This window comes from Nerophis ophidion, linkage group LG17 (assembly GCF_033978795.1).
Source record: "Nerophis ophidion isolate RoL-2023_Sa linkage group LG17, RoL_Noph_v1.0, whole genome shotgun sequence".
Classification (NCBI taxonomy): domain Eukaryota; kingdom Metazoa; phylum Chordata; class Actinopteri; order Syngnathiformes; family Syngnathidae; genus Nerophis; species Nerophis ophidion.
In genome coordinates, this window is record NC_084627.1 from 28,156,713 (window position 1) to 28,177,773 (window position 21,061).

General features: G+C 39.6%; 1 protein-coding gene across 1 annotated transcript in view; it reads left to right on the forward strand.

The window, feature by feature from the left end:
• Positions 1–268: 268 nt before the first annotated feature.
• The window catches only part of crkl (v-crk avian sarcoma virus CT10 oncogene homolog-like), a 34,474-nt gene continuing 13,681 nt past the window's right edge, over positions 269–21,061 (forward strand). Inside the window, exons 1-2 of the mRNA XM_061876706.1 lie at positions 269–1,344; positions 13,165–13,639. Coding sequence (XP_061732690.1) covers positions 1,034–1,344; positions 13,165–13,639 — 786 coding nt within the window. The 5' untranslated portion in view covers positions 269–1,033. The remainder of the gene's footprint in view (positions 1,345–13,164; positions 13,640–21,061) is intronic.

Here is a 21,061-nt window from a genome sequence, read left to right on the forward strand (position 1 = left end):
CATTTAAATAAGAAAATCTCATTTCAGTAGGCCTTTAACAGGATTGTCTGAAATGAATGGATTGATGGACCGTGGTTATGTAAACCAACGTGTTTGAACTGATAAAGGTAGAGTATTTAAAAACTGGCATTTATCAAAATACAGAAGTGAATTACCTCACTGCTGTGTCATGGTAACATGATTGACAGCTGTGAGTGAGGGGCGGGTCCAGCTTGGTCCCCGCCCACCCTTGGATTCTTTCTCTCTTTCTCTCTCTCTTTCTCCTACCACCTCCCCCTCGGGGTGTCAGTGACGTGCTCTTCAAGAGCGGGACCTGCCCTCCCGTCGCCATTTTTTTCAGCCTCGTAGTCTCACCGCTATTCTCGAGTAAGGGCGGCAGAGGAGGACAAACACAAGAAAGTATTTTGGAGGGAAATACTTCAAAGGAAGCGAGGAGCGGTGAGGTAGGTGCGCGGCGTAACGTGACATGCACGCGCACGAGACCCGCCGCAGTTGCGCAACAATCTTCTCTGGTGTGAAGACGACGTGTGGAGGAGGGCCGCCATTTTTCTCCTTCGCCGCCTCGGAAGTCCGCTCCGACTCCAGAAGCGGGATTCGAGGAGGCCTTTCCGCCACGCGCGCCTCACGGTAAAGAGCCGGAGAAGGTACTGCTAAATCCTTTTCAAACGGCGACCTTGGGCGGACATGAGGGATTTTCAGAGCAAGTGAGGACATCCACTCCTCTTCGTCGTCTTCTCAGAAACAGACGCAGGAGATAACTTAAAAGATCTTCTCGGAAGGAGGAAGCAAAAGGGGAAGCTTCACTGAGCATTTGGTGGGCGTCCATGTTTATTTGTATTGTCTTCCCGGACCCTGCTGACCACGCTATGGTCCAAAGTTGCTGCAGTTTGTGAGTACGTCAAGTAGTTCAGTTGAGGGGCTCCACAACCTGCAAGGTGGGGGCCCTGCAACCTCGACCTCGCCCCTAAGTCTCCGATCCAGGTTGTCCCTTTCCTCACCTGTAGGCGGACCGTTAACTTATTTCTGATCAGACATGTCCACTGCTCGCTTCGACTCCTCTGATCGCGCGGCCTGGTATTTTGGATCCGCGTCACGCCAAGAGGCACAGAATAGGTTGCAAGGACAGAGACATGGCATGTTTCTTGTTCGAGACTCGTCCACCTGTCCCGGGGACTACGTGCTGTCAGTGTCCGAGAACTCCAAAGTGTCTCACTATATCATTAACTCCTTGTCTAGTAAGAGGTTTAAGATCGGAGACCAAGAGTTCGAACACCTCCCCGACCTTTTGGAGTTCTACAAAATCCACTACCTGGACACGACCACGCTAATAGAACCAGCTCCCAGGTAAGTAGGGATACAAAGTTCATCTGCCGTGTCTTTCCTCTGATTGCCTGCAGGTTTACGTTTATCTAGGTTGGCTATTTTTATCAGAAGTAACCTACTTTCAGGCAGACTGCAGACAGTTATGTCATGAACAATCAAGACAAGTGTGAAAACTGTGCACATGGCTGCTCCACAACCACTCATGCAGCCTGTAGTCCTCCAAAACTGATATAAACATGTAGGACTGGGCGAAAATGGCCAAAAAACGTATTTTTATCATCTATGGAAAATATAGACCAGGAGAAAAATATATAATTTTTCAAGAATTTTATTTAAAAAAGGTTCAGTACAACTAGGGCCGCAACTAACGATTAATTTGATAATCGATTAATCTGTCGATTACTTCGATTAATAATTGGATAAAAGAGACAAAGTACATTTCTATCCTTTCTAATACATTATTTAAAAAAACAGCATACTGGCACCATGTCCTTTTCACTTGCCAAATAAAACAAGGTTGACGTGTTACAAAATTTTTTTTTTTTTTTTTATAAAGTGCACCATTGTCCTACACAATAGCAATAATTTGGCTTAGGGAAATTTCAAACCTGGCTATTACCTATTCCAACCATTCTGCAATGTTGGATGCTGAATGTCTTTCCTCTAGTGGCATGGTCGTAAGGCAGATTGACTTCATGTTCCATTCGTCTCCAATGTAGTGGCATGCATTGCCAAGGTAGGCTTCCGTGGCGACACTTGTCCACACATCAATAGTGAGAGCAATTTTGCTCTGGGTGGCTTTTATGTCATTCTACACTGCATGGAATGTCTGCTCGTACTTCCTCCCGATCAGTTTGATCAGCCAAGGCCCCACTGAAAAAACAGCTAAAATTTACAATAAATATCAAACAAACAAAAATAAAAAAATTAAAAGAACAGACATTATTTTATATAAAAAAACATTTTCAGGGCAGCAGCAGCATGGAAACTATTAGCACTCTGGTATATGACTGTATTCCTTATTTAATTAGTGTCATTATAAAGCTTAATTGCAGTGTGCAGGGTAGAGTTTTTAAGTCTCTTTGTCTTGGCTTTGGGCTCGGGTTCAGCCAGCTTATGTTGGTTCCTCAATGTCCTGGCAGTGCGGCTGCCTTGTTTTGGAGGTAGCAGGTCATGCAGCGGGTGTTGCTCATCATGCATATCCCTGTCCAGCTTCACTGCAGCCTCCTCTTTCCTGGTCTGGAGTGATGGTAGGGGTTGTGAGATGTTTCCAGCTCTCCTCGTAATGATTTTACAGGCACATTTCTGGACTCGCTCCAGCTCTGCCTGTTGTTTTTTGGAGCAGACCACTAAGAGCACTGAACTATATTCCAGACACGGCCTGATGAGAGTGGTGTAGATTGTAACAAGGTCGTCTGCAGGTAGTCCAAGTCTCGTCATGACTGTGAGGTAGTGCAGCCGCTTGGAGGCGGTTTTTATTGCCTTCTCGATGTGAACATCTCCAGTCAGGTTTTGGTCGATGTGGTAAACCAAGTACTTTGTTGTTTCCACGACAGGGACTTCCTGTCCCCCCCACACCAGTGCAGGGGGTTGTGGTGGATTTCGGGCAAAACGTATCCGGATTTCTACCGACTTCTTCCCGTTAAGTATTATTTTCTTATTTGCTGCCCATTCGTCCAGCCTTTGTGCCTCCTGGCACATCGTTGTGTCTGAAATGATGCTGGATATGGGGATCGCTCTCGATAGCCCAAAGTCGTCTGCATATCTGACATCAAGGGTGTCCTCAAACACAGCATCTCGGGTGGCCATGTAAAGGAGGAAGACATATGGGGAGAGAACACCCCCTTGTGGCACCCCAGATGTAACTTCAATCCAGGGGCTGTGAGCTCCATTTGCCACCATTCTCTGTCTCCTTCCTGAGTTGTAACTATGTAGCCAGGCTGTCAGACATGGGCACTGTCCTAGGTCCAATATGTTTTCCATCAGGATCCCATGGTCAATAACATCAAAAGCTTTTGACATATCTGCCACCATCGTTGGTTTGTAGTCAGTTTCGGTAAGCCAGGTGTGCATTGCCCTGACTAGAGCCGTTGTAGTACTGTGCTTAGGCAGATATGCATATTGATAGTTAGTTCTTCCCCTCATCCATGGCTCCTCTTCAGGTGCTGCCGAAGCAATGTTGTCCTTCCGTATCACGCGAGGTCCATGCTGCATGTTTTGCAGGACACTGTCTTCTTTGAAGTCTTTAAAGTGTTCCGACACTTGACAACTTAGGTCGTACACTTTTCTCCATTGAAGCAATAACCTTGAGATGTTTCTCCGCTGAACTATCCGTACTGTTTCCCCTCCACCATTTTTCGAATGTTTCCAGGCAAAGGAGACTGCGTGGACACGTGAGCTGCACGACTCATCATTGGCTGGCTCACTGCCACCACATGTTGACGTAGCCTCAGCGCCGCCCTGGCGCTGTTTTGTACTGTTTTTGTACTTATTTTGATTATTGTTTTTCAGCTGTTTGTAAATGTTGCAGTTTATAAATAAAGGTTTAGGGGAGAAAGCCTTTATTTATATGAGCCAGCCATAAAGTTTGCAGAATTGTCCGGTATTTCTGCCAAATGTTGCATCTTTAGCAAGAGCTCCTCGATGTCGCAGCCCGTCCGGGCGCCGCCACCTTGGATCATGTTTGTTGCTGTTGTCGTACGTGTCGTTTACGAGTACGTGTGTTTACCGTTTCTTTATCAAAATATAACAATAGATGTCAAAAGTGTGAGCTGCTTTTCTAGTTGTTGTTCGTTGGATTTAGTCATCCAACGAATCGATGACTAAATAAATCAGCAACTATTTTTTTAATCGATTAGTTGTTGCAGCCCTAAATACAACCATAGAAAACACTCAATTTAAACAAAATTCGAAAATCACAATCAACGCTTTAAAATAACCTTTTTAAAGAAGGATGTGTAAAAAATGCTTAAAGACGAACTCTGATTTTGTTGAGTATTTTGCACATAGATTACAATCAGAGACAAAGGTGATGGATGTATTTTAATAATGCATTCTAACTCGTAAATAAAAGTCTGCTTAAAATAGAACCAATAAAAGGTCTTTAAATAAACATAAATAAAGCGCCAACAATACTCCACTTACATTTGGTGACACCGAAAAAGACAACCGGTGGAAGAAAATGATGGATGGATGGACAGACCTGAATTTTGACCAAGTATCAGTGATAGTGTAACATAAGCGCCAACACTTACTGTTTTCAGCGGCGTATTGTCTGACTGCAAAAAGCTTGTTGACAAGCTTGACATCATCCGACTGGTGATAAGCTGCATCCCCTTTGACCTGGTGGAAGTTTATTGTAGATCGTAAATAATGCCCCTCACTTTGACAGTAGAAGGAATTGGATACAATCCGACAAGTTTGCCAACTTCGGCATTCAATTTAGACCCCGAACTGCCAAGAAAAACACGAAAAGACGCTTGATTCCACTCTTCTTTTTTGTGACAATTATGAGTCATTCTTTATCTAAATGGGAATATATCAACAACCTATCAATTGGCGTCCTATTGACAGCTGACATTGCACAGTAAGTGATGTTTGTTTGTTGACTGTCATGAAGTCTGCTGTAAATAATCAGTAATGTTGGGGGAAAAAAACAAAGGTTGTGATGTTGTTATTTTTTAATTAATGCACCTCGTATGCTTAAAATAATCAAAATGTAAATATTACATGTTATTATAAATGTGCTCAGTCGTATAGTACATATATACTTAACTATTTGTAGAAATAAGTTGACGTAGGTGTTTGGATGTTTTTAGAGTGCTTCATAGGCGAAATATAGAAACTCCTATAGGCTCCATTGTAAGTGGACTTTTGATCACATGTATATAAGTGCATAAAAAAAAGTGTGCTTATCTTACATAAGGATGACGAACAATAGGCACAATTTAAAAAAAAGAAAGTGCAGTTCCTCTTCAAAGTGTTACAAAATAGTGCAAAGTGTGAAAATGTAAACAGAGTAGGACAGGGCGATAAGGCCTTTTTTTAAAATCTCTATTTTTAAGCCATATCGTGATACACGATATATGTCTTGATATTTTGTCTTAGCCTTGAATTAACAACAATAGATTGCATATAATAGCAGTATGATGATTCTATGTGTCTACATTAAAACATTCTTCTTCATTCTGCATTAATATATGCTCATTTTAAACTTTCATGCAGAGAAGGAAATCACAACTACCGGTAAGTCAATTGACCAAAACTTTATTTATTAAGCTGTTATCAAGCAGTGGCACAAACATTCATGTCATTTCCAAAACAGAAAGTGCAAGATTGTCAGAGACATTTTAAAACAAGCTATTAGTGTAATTTTGTGCATGATGTCACTAAGATGACATATCAAACAACACTGAATTAAAGTGCACTTTTTGTTAAAAGCGCCACTACAAAAGTTTAAAACAAATAAGGGGCACTTTTGTGCATGATGTCACACAATATATTTCAATAAGTGTCGAATAAAAATGAGCTGCATAATAAGAAATCAAATAGTGCTCGTCCTTTGCTGTGTGGCAGTTTACTGCGGACATTATCTCCTTTTGTTGTTGACTGTTTTTTTCTTGCGGTGTTGATCTGGAAATGTTTGCCTCTGCATTTTGATGGTGTGGGTGTGTGGCACTGAATCAAGATGTTGACATGCGGAGTAATCACTCTTAAAGGCCTACTGAAATGAGATTTTCTTATTTAAACGGGGATAGCAGGTCCATTCTATGTGTCATACTTGATCATTTCGCGATATTGCCATATTTTTGCTGAAATGATTTAGTAGAGAACATCCACGATAAAGTTTGTAACTTTAGATGCTAAGAGAAATGCCCTGCCTCTACCGGAAGTCGCAGACGATGACGTCACTTGTGTGATGGCTCCTTACATATTCACATTGTTTTTAATGGGAGCCTCCAACAAAAAGTGCTATTCGGACAGAGAAAACGACAATTTTCCCATTGATTTGAGCGAGGATGAAAGATTCGTGTTTGAGGATATTGATAGCCACGGACTAGGGGGGGGAAAAAAAACACGACTGAATTGGGACGGATTCCGATATTTTTAGACACATTTACTAGGTTAATTCCGGTAAATCCCTTATCTTTCTATTGTGTTGCTAGTGTTTTAGTGAGTTAAATAGTACCTGATAGTCAGAAGGGTGTCTTAACGCGCAGTGTCTCAGGAGAGTCGAGGGCAGCTATGGACGGCACAAGCTCGGCTTTTCTCCGGTAAGAATTGACTTTTTAACCACAATTTTCTCACCGAAACCTGCTGGTTGACATTTGGTAGGGAACCATGTTGGCTTGACCGCGCTCTGATCCATAGGAAAGTTTCACCTCCAGGAATTTTAAACAAGGAATCACCTTGTGTTTGTGTGGCTAAAGGCTAAAGCTTCCCAACTCCATCTTTCTACTGTTACTTCTCCAATATTAATTGAACAAATTGCAAAAATTCAGCAACACAGATGTCCAAAAACTGTATAATTATGCGGTTAAAGCACACGACCTTTAACTCTGTGTGTGTGTGTGTGTGTGTGTGTGTGTGTGCAGCGCTCATACTTCCTAAAAACCTGTGACGTCTTGCGTCCACGTCATCATTACACGACGTTTCGAAGACGAAACTCCTGGGAAATTTAAAATTGTTATTTAGTAAACTTAAAAGGCCGTATTGGCATGTGTTGCAACGTTAATATTTCATCATTGATATATAAACTATCAGACTGCGTGGTGGGTAGTAGTGGGTTTCAGTAGGCCTTTAATTCTCTAGCAGGTGACTTTTCAAATGATGCTACATATTGGCAGTTATGCTATTTTTTGTAGCAACACTTTTGCCCCACACTTTACAAGTTATGGTTGTCTGTTCAACATGTTTGCGGGATGATGGACCCCCTGCTGTTTTTCCAGGGGATTAATTATTCCTTCATTTCTTACCAGATTTGCACCTTCTTTCTCTCGTGTTACCCACTTGCACGGCTCTGCTAAAAACACAGCTTAAGTTACCCATGCCGCTACCTCTCTGCTCCGCGAGGGCATATACGTATGTAACATATATTTTATTTGTACAGTCCTGCACTTGAGTTCCTACACATTGTTTCATTACATCTGAATAAAGAACAGACAAGGCTTAAAAAGATAAGTGCATAGAAGGACTATGGTTTGTTTGAAAAAATCTAAAGAACTGTCGTGGTGACTTTTCCTGATGTATCGACAATTTATCCAGTCTGTGCAGCACTCCTTTTTAGTTTTTCTTTTCTATGCAGAGAATTAACAGCAATAAGGCTTGATAGTTTTGCGATTGACCATCTTATTGCTCTCTGATCACTTCCTGTTTTGCTAGGTTCCAGACCGCAATTGCCTTTGTGCATGCAACCAACCTGCTTCATTCTTTCCGGTTGAAGATAAAAAAGATATATACATGTATATACACCGGGTATTTCCTGGCTCAAATTGAGGCAGAGGTGGTACAATCCTGACCATGCGCCAGAATTTTAATGCAACATAATTGTAGTTTCTTTTTCAAATTACGCTTGTAATAATGTATATGCTGTAAAGAAAGTCGTAAAATTTATTGTAATTTTCATCAATTTGATGGGTAGTTTGCTGTAAAATCATAAGTCAAGCAGATATTTAGATATATACTTTTATTTAGACAAAAAAATGTTTGGAAAGTATGATAATACACTGTAATATTTGTTGCAATAATGGATACTATTAGGTAGGGGTGTAACGGTACACAAAAATTTCGGTTCGGTACGTACCTCGGTTTAGAGGTCACGGTTCGGTTCATTTTCGGTACAGTAAGAAAACAAAATATACATTTTTTTGGTTATTTACCCATTTGTGAACGACAGCATAACATACATATACACACAAGGTCCATTGCCAGGGTTAATGTGGTCAACATATATAAAATAACAACTAAATAACATAAGGCTCAGAATGGTTTCTTACCAAATCCTTTCTACATATAAAGTGCTTTTTTTGATTGATTGATTGAGACTTTTATTAGTAGATTGCACAGTACATATGCCGTACAATTGACCACTGAATGCAAACACCCCAATAAGTTTTTCAACTTGTTTAAGTCGGGGTCCACGTTCATCAACACCCCCCACCCCTAGTTTTTAATGCAATATGGACTAAAATCTGCTGCTATAAAAACATTTGTTATTGCTTTAGCCCTGCCTGACTCGCCAAGGAGAGGCTTCTTGAATGCGGTGGTGACGCTTCAAATGGGTTAGCATGTGTTATGAGAATAACGTATGTGTGCGTGGCCCTTTAATATGTGACAGCATTGAGGTGAGTGTGTGAGGGAGCGGTAGGTGAGTGCGAGGAGTGACTAGTGTTTTGTTGGATTGACCGCAATAAAGCCACGATTTGCAACTAATCTCCGGACTCTTCAGTTACCCTGGAGTCCGGAGCTGTGGAGACCCACTGCCGGGTAGAGTGAAGGGTGTTGCCTCAGTGAATATATCAGCCCTGGAGGCGTGTCTCCCCCAGCGCTCGACTACGGTTGGGAGCTGGAAGCAGAAAAGATGCAACACATGTTCAACGGTTTGTCAGAAGCAACTGCTGAACAATCTTTGCAAACCTCCGTCTTCCATTGTTGTATCGCGCAGCCAAAGTGTTCCCAAGCGGGAGATCTTAACGAGGCAGGAGGGTCTTACAGCTCTGGCTTTTACATGTTGTCCAAGCCCAGTCACTGCTAGCATGTGTACTCGTTCGGTACACCTCCGAACCGAAACGGTTCAAAACAAATACACGTACCGTTACACCCCAACTATTAAGGTTTAAAAGGCATGCGATTTCAAGTAGTACATATATATTTTCTGTCAAAATGAAAAAAATCCATAACATTTAATGAGAAAGTATTAAATACTTTATTGACATAATTGCCAGGTGTTTGTGGGCCAGATCTGGCCCCTGGGCCTTGAGTTTGACGCTTGTGGCCTAAGCACTTGCATAAGAGAATGATGGGCCCATAGCTTAAATGGTGGGGCCACTTTTGCTTGAGACACTCATATATGATTTTGAAGCAGCCTTCAAGCGCTGTGTGTGTGTGTGTGTGTGTGTGTGTGTGTGTGTGTGTGTGTGTGTGTGTGTGTGTGTGTACACGTGTGATTATATATGCATATATATATATATATAAATATATATTTAAATATAATAAACGTTTTATAAAAAGTTTTTATTTATTGATATTGTTTCATTGGACCAGCTCAGAGAATCTTTTGATAAAAGGTGTTACTTGTATGCCCAAGTAGAAAATTCCAGTTTGCACACGGTTGCATGGTGCCATAAAATTGGAACACCATTTTAACGGAGTCTTTGATTTGGTTAAATTTCACATACATTTTTCCCATGAAATTAATCTTAATTAAAGTCTGCGAGCAGGGATGCAAAGATCAACCTGTTATTAACTGATTAAAAACGTCCGTAATTTAATCACAAAGGGTTCACTACCTCGTTAGTTTCAGTCCTCCTCACTTGCTATAAACGGACATTATACTGGTACTGTAATGCAATAGCATATCTTAAGGAAATTATGGGAAGGGGGGTCAAATATAATCACAATCATAATAAATCAAATAGCAAAATAAAGTATTGACAAACAAAGTTGCACTTCAATATTGATTATGTAAGCAGACGTAGAGTGGTACATTACTTAACTGACAAGTTAGGACCTTCTTCAACAAAAGTGCAAAGTAACAATAGAACCACAACAGGAATTGTACGTTATTATAACAAGTGTAAAACACTAACAAAAGATCAAGATCTTGTAGAATAACATCACTGTACCATGTGCATTCCAGTTAATAACACAGCATAAAATAGATAAATAAAAATGTATAAATAGGCATGGATGACAGTTGTTGATAATAACACTTGATTTTATTTCCCACAAAAGTATTATTTTCCCTTTTTTAATCAGGAAACTTAATTTTAGTCTTAACTTTTTTTTCCACAATTATTCAGTAATGTATTTATACTTATTATTTTGTGTTGTTGTTTTCGACACTAATAAATAAGGCATCAAAATCTCCAAGATATGTCTGTGATTTTCTACATTTTTTGTTGTGATATTAATCAAACCTACGTGTTATACTGTCGTTTCATCCATATCCACAAGTTGAACTTTCGCCATAAATCTTTTTACGAACCGGTATTGTTTTAAGAACTATGATTCACTACTGTTTTTTTCTCGTTCAGTGGGGCTTTGTACATCAGCGATGAAACAATATAAACATTTTTCCAAATAGGGATGTAACAATAAATGGTAATGATAACCGTGTAAAATTCTTTATGCTTAATGTTACTGTTTTAAATTAAAATGATGGAAAACCGAGATTGATAACTGCACTTTGACAAACTGACTGACTGGCATTAAAACAAAATACATTAACTTATTTCTCCATTAAGAAACAACATACCCATATCTAAACTTTTACAACAATTTCGGTCTGGGCAACCAAACTATTCAATTGTGCAAATTGAACCTACAAGCTGTACTCTCTTAGTACAGGCTGAAGAAAATAGATGGTGGTTCAAAGACTCCTGAACAGACTGACACTACGCCCGCCAGAAATCATGCATAATGGATTTTATTTGCTACGCACATTTCATTTAAATTAATCTTAAAGTGCTACAGCACACATCAGTTTTAAGAGCTAAGCTTTTATTGTTTCAAATGGTGGTAACATAGAAGACTTAAACACTATCAGTAAAGCCTATACAGATAAAATACTAGACTTAAACACTATCAATGAAGCCTATACGTATAAATACTAGACTCAAACACTATCAGTGAAGCCTATACGTATAAAATACTAGACTCAAACACTATCAGTGAAGCCTATACGTATAAAATACTAGACTCAAACTATCAGTGAAGTCTAAACATAAACGATGCAAAATAGTGGGTTTCCTAACACTGTGTCTATTTATTAGATATTTAAAAAAGTACTTGGTCAAAAGATTTCAGTGTGTGTATAAGTACTTTTGAGCACATTCATCAATAGCGTGATAATGATCCATCCATCCATCTGTTTCCTACCGCTTGTCCCTTTCTGGGGGCGGGGATGCGCTGGAGCCTATCTCTGCTACATTTGGGCAGCAGGCGGGATGATAACCTTGATCATTTTGGTCACAATATAATCTTAATATGACATTTTCATGTTGTTACAGTGTACGGACAAGGATTATTGTAGACAAAATCATCAGTGTCATCAAATTTACCCACAGCCAAGTTAAACTACTTGTGCTATATTTCTAGGCAGAAAAACATCTATTTAAAATTTGACTTTTCTTCTGCCATGTTTAGTTACATAACAATTCAGCATCCTAACACATGCCCATTAAACTTCTTTAAACGCTTACTTTTGCTATGCTTTTGGCTACAACTTTTGATCCAACACGCCTAAAACACAGTCTTTTTGTAAAACCAAATCGTAAGTGTCTTTGTAGCCACAAAAGTATCTTGATCATTGTCAATTTATTAGCATTTAGTCATGTTTCGTTATAGCTAAATACATTAAATGGCACCTTTTAAAGCACATATACATCAGACATCTTAAGCTTGTATGTTTGTGCAATGTAATTAATAATCATGATAAATGCATTTTGCGTTGTACGTTAACCATCTAAAATGTCATAATATGATCAAATGGCTACATCCCGCTTAGGAACAAAGCCATGATCTGAAGTGGTCAAGCATTATAAAAATCTATCAAACTTTAAAATATGCTACATGATTACATTAAACAAAATTATATGATTCATAAACAACTATCAATTTGTAGCTGTTAAAATTAACCTGATGAAGCACATTCATTGCTAACTACACTTGTTAAAGCCCAGAGAAAAACCTTCTTTTCAAAATTTGATTGTTGCAATTCAAAATCTTACCAAAATGTTGGCGGGAAAAAAAGTCTGAAAAACGTCAGCGGTTGGTCCATCACCGTGTGTAAAACTTATGACAGAAGTGTTTTTATGACATTTTTGCTACAATTAAATTAAGTCATCAGAGTACTCTTAATACTAATGATTTAAAGGGATGTTCTAGCTAAATTAATTGTCATGTCAGTGCGAAGTAGTACTGTATTTGTAAAAGCTTAATAAAATATAGTATGTGGCAAACCTTACACATTTGTACCCCTTTTGATGTTAAGTGTCTATGGTTCTGTTAGGGTCATTACCATTTTCCCCTTAAGCTTATCACTGATAACATTGTGAGAAGGTACACACAAACTCGAACAAAATGTGGAGTATGTGCTTGTTTTTTTGCATTTTCCTGTTTTGGTTGAGTTTTTATTTTTATTTATTTTTTGCAACATACTTTTTAAATGCTACCTCGGTTATTCATCATGTAACAGTTTTGAGGGTTTGCTGTATTTAAGACCCCATCATAGACCACCAAAGATTGTATGTCCTACCAATTTGACTGAATTGTTACTTTTTTGCCACCACCAAAGATTTCCAATTTGACTAAATCATTACCTATTTGTCAAAGGCTTGATTAGAGCTGGGCGGTATACTGGAAATATAGTTAATACCAATATATTTTAGAAAGAGGTATATATTTAAGACTTTAACGCCGTACTGGTATTTTTTGATGTGCCTTTATTACGGACATTTGCTCTTTGTGCCTCACGGGCGCAGCACAGGGCATTCCCTTTGGCTCACCCCGCCTCTTACGTTTTTGCGTAAGCATCTTTGATGCACAATGACGCAACACCACACATTTTTCAAAAGAGTATGGCGGCTTTATGTCAGCGTCTTGTGTTTTATCATTTCCAAGGTACCCAAGCCCAGTGTGTGGTCCCATCCAGCCCGTGGTTGGCCAAGAAGAGAACATGGAGTATGTTCGGACTCTTTATGACTTCACCGGCAGCGACGCAGAGGACCTCCCCTTCAAAAAGGGCGAGATTCTTATTATCTTGGATAAACCGGAAGAGCAGTGGTGGAGCGCCAAGAGCAAAGACGGTCGCGTTGGAATGATCCCTGTGCCCTATGTTGAGAAATTGGTACGACCCTCGCCCCACCCAGGCCAGCCCACCATCGGATCCCGCAACTCCAACAGCTATGGGATTCCAGAGCCTTCGCACGCGCTCGTCCACGCCTACGCCCAGCCGCAGACCCCTTCGCCTCTTCCTCCCGGTACTCCCGGAGCCGTCATCACCCCGCTCCCTTCGTTGCAGAACGGACCTGTCACAGCGAAGGCCATCCAGAAACGAGTGCCCTGCGCCTATGACAAAACAGCTCTTGCTTTAGAGGTAAACATGATTTTTCTCAATTCCATTTCATGTTTTATACATTAAAAAATGGGCTATTATATGGAGCATGCACAAATCATATTATAACTGGCAAGTTATCAATAAGTACTTGGAGCTTGTGTTTACTAGCGTATTAAAGGAGCCATATGTATTGTTGCCCCAACTTTTTGGAGCAATCCCTTATTGGCATTTATATATTACTGTTAGGTTTTGAAATACAAACAAATACTAAAGAAGCTCCGGATTTCATTTTCATCTGCCAAATTCAGATTCTGTGGACATGTTTGGAAAGGTTAATGGATCCTATCTAGAACATACATTACTTTTCACCAAAATCAGATCCTTGATCTATACTCAGGCAATTTTTTTTTTCCTATGTCAAATGGATAGACTATTTAATTAACATGATTAGTTATTAATTAGGAGTTGAGATTTAGTCTTCAGTTAGTAGCAAATGTTGTAGCTTAGCTTAGTCGTCCGTCACAATGTTATCATTATCAGTTACGTGTCAGGCAAGAGAATTGATGTCTCATTCACAGCCGCTTCCATTCTTGCTAACATGTTGAAACGGATGTCTAGGTCTACTGCATCCAATGCACTATACTCACGTTTATGCACATGTAGACATAAATCCTATGTATTCTGTCCTATTCTCACCTATTGTTTGTATTCTGACATGACTTCTTCCCGAAAGTGAAAACCAGTGGTGGTCAACCAAGCTAAGATTGCTGTTGTACAGCAAGCAGCGCGCCAACTATCAGAGACAAAAGAGGCTCAAATCTTCCTTAAAAAAAGCAGATACAAGCAAAATAATCAAACTATGTACTCTATAAAAATAAGATTTGTTGAGTGATATCAAGGATAATACGTCCGTCGCGTTCTCAGACATATCAAACTATTGTGCTACAAAACAGATGAAAAACTGGAAAAGCATGGTTGTCTACAGCTTATTTGTGTTTGACTGGGTTAAGGAAATTGGGATCAACACTCTCCCGAATAAATCTGCATCGTTTTTGCTCGGGTAAGGTTGCATTTTATAATGTAGCTGTGCGCCATGTTTCAATCAATCAATCAATGTTTTCTTATATAGCCCTAAATCACTAGTGTCTCAAAGGGCTGCACAAACCACAACACAAACCACTACGACATCCTCAGTAGGCCCACATAAGGGCAAGGAAAACTCACACCCAGTGGGACGTCGGTGACAATGATGACTAAGAACTTTGGAGAGGACGAAAGCAATGGATGTCGAGCGGGTCTAACATGATACTGTGAAAGTTCAATTCATAATGGATCCATCACAGTCGCGAGTGTCCAGTTCATAGCGGATCCAACACAGCAGCTAGAGTCCCGTTCACAGCGGAGCCAGCAGGAAAACATCTTGTTTAATTGTTTGGTTGTCAAATGTTAGAGTTGTATTATCAAATAGAGGCCGGTGTCTAGCAGGACCGATAATCAGCATTTCCATTTTTTTGGCGTTGAGTTGCAAAAAGTTAGCGGACATCCATTGTTTAATTTCATTAAGACACGCCTCCAGCTGACTACAATCCGGCGTGTTGGTCAGCTTTAGGGGCATGTAGAGTTGGGTGTCATCAGCATAACAGTGAAAGCTAACACCGTATTTGCGTATGATGTCAGCTAGCGGCAGCATGTAGATGCTGAAGAGTGCAGGGCCAAGGACCGAACCCTGGGGAACTCCACACGTTACCTTAACGTAGTCCGAGGTCACATTGTTATGGGAGAAGCTCTGCATCCTATCAGTAAGATAAGAGTTAAACCAAGACAGGGCTAAGTCTGACATACCGATTCGTGTTTTGATACGTTCTAATAAAATATTATGATCGACGGTATCGAAAGCAGCGCTAAGATCGAGGAGCAGCAACATAGATGACGCATCAGAATCCATCGTTAGCAATAGATCATTAGTCATTTTTGCGAGGGCTGTCTCCGTCGAGTGATTTGCCCTGAAACCGGATTGAAAGGTTTCACATAGATTGTTAGACGCTAAGTGTTCATTTAACTGCTCCGCAACAATTTTTTCGAGGATTTTTGAAATAAAGGGAAGGTGAGACACCGGTCGGTAGTTTACCATGAGGTCAGGATCGAGGTTAGGTCTTTTAAGGAGAGGATGAATAACCGCTTTTTTGAATGCTTGGGGAACAGTGCCAGAGGAAAGTGATAAGTTTATAATATTTAGCACTGATGGACCTAATAATACAAAGAGCTCCTTGATAAGTTTCCCAGGAAGAGGGTCAAGTAAACATGTTGTTTGTTTTATTCCATTTACACGTTGTAACAATACCTCTGTTATTTCCTCAAAACGAGAGAAACTATTTTGGAGGGCAGTATCTGCCGTATATACAATCGTATCTGTGTTAATAGAACCCAGTTGTAGCTGGGACGCATTGTCTTTAATCTCCTTTCTAATGACTTCAATTTTCTTACTAAAGAATTGCATAAAGTCATCAGCTGAGTGGGTGGAGCTACTGGAAGGGGTCCCTTGTTGGGTTAGCGATACTACCGTACTAAACAAAAATTTAGGATCGTTTTTTATTACGGTGGATGAGATTTGAGTAATATTTAGCTTTAGCTAAGGTAAGCATGCGTATATAAGTTATTAAACTATCTCTCCATGCTTTATGGTGCACCTCAAGTTTAGTCGTGCGCCATTTGCGTTCCAGCTTTCTACATAATAATTTCTGAGCTCTAGTTTCTTCTGTAAACCATGGGGTACGCTTTTGGAGCCTTTTTTAACTTTAGCGGTGCTATGTTATCAATGGTTTCGCGCAGGGCGTCGTTAAAGTTGTTAGTGAGGTTATCAATAGAGCCCACATACTTTGGGAATGGTGCCATTACCGAGGGCAGTAGGTCAGCAAGAGTTGTCGTTGTGGCCATATTAATGTTGCGGCCACTATAGCAGTTATTATTATTATTAGTTTGACGAACATGCGTCTGAACCTCGAATTTTATAAGGTAAAGATTGGACAATACTTTAGTATACGGGAGTATCGTAACTTTGGAAACGGTGATACTCTTGACAAGCACTAGGTCTATTGTGTTACCGTTGCGATGCGTGGGTTCATTTATAATTTGTGTAAGACCACAGCTATCAATTATAGTCTGGAGCGCTACGCATGGTGGGTCCGATGGGGTATTCATATGGATATTAAAGTCCCCCATTATGATTATATTATCGGCGTGCGTCACTAGATCAGCAACGAACTCTGAGAATTCATTGATAAAGTCCAAATAGGGCCCTGGGGGGCGGTAGATAACAGCCAGGTGTAGAGGCTGCGGTGTGACAGACCTCATAGTAAGCACCTCAAATGATTTCTATTTATTATTTATGTTAGGACTAAGGTTAAAGTTTTCGTTGTATATTAGTGCGGCCCCCCCCCCCCCCCCTTTTTAAGGGGACGGGCAATATGCGCATGTGTAAAGTTAGGAGGACATGCCTCATTTAGCGCAAAAAAGTAGTTTGGTTTAAGCCAGGTTTCGCTGAGACCGATGACGTTAAGATTGTTGTGTCTGATGATATCATTAATTAACAACGTTTTGGGAGACAATGATCTTATGTTTAAAAAACCTATATTATAGGTAGTGGGCTGTTTAAGGAAATTTTTGATCAAATTATCCGTAGTAGCAATATTGATAATGTTGTGTTTATTATGCCCAGTGCATTTAGTATAATTACGACCATATCTAGGAATTGATACGACGGGAATTTTCCGATTGTTTGTTTGTTGCTTTGATAAACTGAACGCATCATAGTTTGCCACCTTAGTAGAACACATGTCCAACTCTGAAACAGTCAAAGCAGAAAAAACTTGTTCTAATTTAACTGACCCTTTACCCAGACCAGTAGTCTCGCATCTTCCATTTAAATCCGGCTTCAGGATGGAGGGAAGTGGTGTTCTGTGGGGATTAGCCTTCTGCTTTGTTTTTAGCCCCGCTCGGTATCCGCGTTTTCGATCACACCGCTGGCGTCTCCTCCGTAGACGGCCCCCGCTGCTACTATACTCCCCTGCTTCACAGGCCGCTGGATGTAGCCGCCGAAGTAGTCCCGTGCTAGCTAGCCGGTCTAGCAAGCACGCGTCTATCAGTCCAAAACGGCCCGATATGTCCACATCCAGAAGTGTCTGGCGGTCATACGTGATCACAGAGTGACCACGATGTGAGCCAGCCAAAAAGTTTGCAGAATTGTCCGGTATTTCTGCCAAATGTTGCATCTTTAGCAAGAGCTCCTCGATGTCGCAGCCCGTCCGGGCGCCGCCACCTTGGATCATGTTTGTTGCTGTTGTCGTACGTGTCGTTTACGAGTACGTGTGTTTACCGTTTCTTTATCAAAATATAACAATAGATGTCAACATTGTGTATTTGCTGAAAGCTTCTTATGTAATAGCTATTTTTGGTAAAAGCTTGATTCATAAAATTTGCTCACATTGGCTTTCTTTTAATTTAGACACGCCGAGTTGGTGCTTTTCAAAAGCACCAACTGTTTTAAGAAATACAAATAATATCAAGATAACACTTATATGGAAAATAATACACATTAAAAGTATATCAAACCTTTAACAAAGTGATCACTGCATTCTTCGACTCTGCTTCCTTGGACTGGAGTGTGAGCTGCTTTTCTAGTTGTTGTTTTGTAAAATCTTGCACTCTTCTCCCCTTTTTAAGTATCTCTCAAGGAACTCTAAAGAAACGTTTATCCTTTTTGCGATTTGAACGATTTGTACAGTTGAAAACCCAAGCATCAGGCATTTGCTCTTCCAGAAAGGCTAAATTGCACCTCGTACCCATTGAAAACAGAGCGAGCTTGACCACCACCCATATTTAATGGGCGGGACATTTTCTACCACTTGTCCTGTTCGGGGTCGCGGGGCATGACATTAGTAAAAATCCAACCAATAAGGAACTTGTAATTACATCTAAGGCCCTGCGATGAGGTGGCGACTTGTCCAGGGTGTACCCCGCCTTCCGCCCGATTGTAGCTGAGATAGGTGCCAGCGCCCCCCGCGACCCCGAAAGGGAATAAGCGGTAGAAAATGGATGGATGGAATTACATCTAACCTAGCTGGATGCTACAACTTGAGTTCAGGTAATAAAAGATGGAAACTTTCATTTAATAGTAACACTGCAATTGCATGGTCAATTTACCAGCTCTGCACATAAAAGATAAAGTGGAAAGTTACATTTGGAATTTGGCTGACAGAGCACTTGGAGAATGTGCCGTGTTGTTGACGTAGGGCAGTGGTCCTTAACCCCCGTGCCGCGCCCGGGTACCGGTCCGTGGATCAATTGGTACCGGGCCGCACAAGAATTTGCATTTTTTTAAATTTTTTTTTTTTTCTTAAATCAACATAAAAAAAAGCACAAGATACTCTTACTATTAGTGCACCAACCCAAAAAACCTCCCTCCCCCATTTACACTCATTCACACAAAAAAGTAGTTTCTTTCTGTTGATAATATTTCTGCTTCCTACAATATATATCAATACAGTCTGCAAGGGATACAGTCCGTAAGCACACAGGATTGTATTTTTTTTATTAACCTCCGTCGGACAAATTTTCAAGCGTTGACCGGTCCGCAGTTACAAAAAGGTTGGGGACCACTGATGTAGGGCGTCTCCAGGCGTTTGCCCAGCTCATGCAGCCATCCTTGGGGAAGAGACGGGAGGACAACAGGATGATAAGAACTAAATCATCCAGACTAGAGATAAATTGTATTATTATGTTTCTCTTACCTAAAAATATAATTATTAATTAAAAAAAAAAACTAAATACATTTTTACTATATTTTGCTAAGAACATCAAAATTAATTCTACTTTTATTTGTATTTTTTCTGACTCCTTATTACATCCAGTCATGGAATTATACATTAACATAAACATATTTGAAGTAATTAATTTTAAATGATCATAATAATTCATTCAAAATGATCATAATTAATCTAAGATGACCATATTCAATTATTTAAAAAATTGCTTGTTTATCAACAACTAAAGCATTTTATTCATTACATTTTGAAATTCTCAGAAGCCAAGTTATGTTATATTCCTTAAGATTTATTTATGCAAGTTTAAAGTATCAATTATCTAAACACATTTTTGTTTGCATACTTTCAGGATATATATATATATATATATATATATATATATATATATATATTAGGGCTGCAAATCTTTGGGTGTCCCACGATACGATTTAGTATCGATTCTTGGGGTCACGATTCGATTCAAAATTATTATTTTTTTTCAATTCAACACGATTCTCGATTCAAAAACGATTTTTTTCCCAATTTAAAAGGATTCTCTATGCATTCAATACATAGGATTTCAGCAGGATATACCCCAGTCTGCTGACATGCAAGCAGAGTAGTAGATTTTTGTAAAAAGCTTTTATAATTGTAAAGGACAATGTTTTATCAACTGATTGCAATAATGTAAATTTGTTTTAACAATTAAACAAACTCAAAATATGACTTATTTTATCTTTGTGAAAACATTGGACACAGTGTGTTGTCAAGCTTATGAGATGCGATGCAAGTGTAAGCCACTGTTACACTATTGTTCTTTTTTTTTAGTTTTATAAATGTCTAATGATAATGTCAATGAGGGATTTTTAGTCACTGCTATGCTGAAATTATAACTAATATTGATACTGTTGTTGATAATATTCATTTTTGTTTCACTACTTTTGGTTTGATCTGTGTCATGTTTGTGTCTTCTCTCAATTGCTCTGTTTATTGCAGTTCTGAGTGTCGCTGGGTCAGTTCTGGTTATGGAATTGGATTGCATTGTTATGGTATTGCTGTGTATTGTTTTGTTGGATTGATTAAAAAAAAAATCGATTTAAAAAAAAAAAGAGAATCGATTCTGAATCGCACAACGTGAGAATCGCGATTCAAATTCGAATCGATTTTTTTCCCCACACCCCTAAAATATATATATATATATATATATATATAATGGTGAATTCTAGCTGTAAATATACTCCTCACCTCATAACCCCGCCCCTTGCCTCCGACCACGCCCACCTCCCCAAATCGGAGGTCTCAAGGTTGGCAAGTACAGTATGCCTGAAGAGTTTGATGCAAAATGAAGGGCATTGTTTGGCTGCAACCAGCACAGATTTAGTCTCAAGTAGTTTTTGTAGTCTAAATCAACACATAATCATATATGGCAACTCTTCCAGGCAGCATTATGTGGCTCAATTTAACTCCAGCATTGGAAAGTGTGTTCAGAACATTCACAAACACACGAACATTCCATTTAAACTATTTTTTTAAAACTAGCATCTAATTAAGTTTACAGTTTCCACTAAACATGTTATTTAACACATTCATAAAAAATTGCCTTGGAAAAGCTGAAATATATGTTAGAGGCGAACAACCGCTCAGGTTGTTCAAGTCCAGCTTC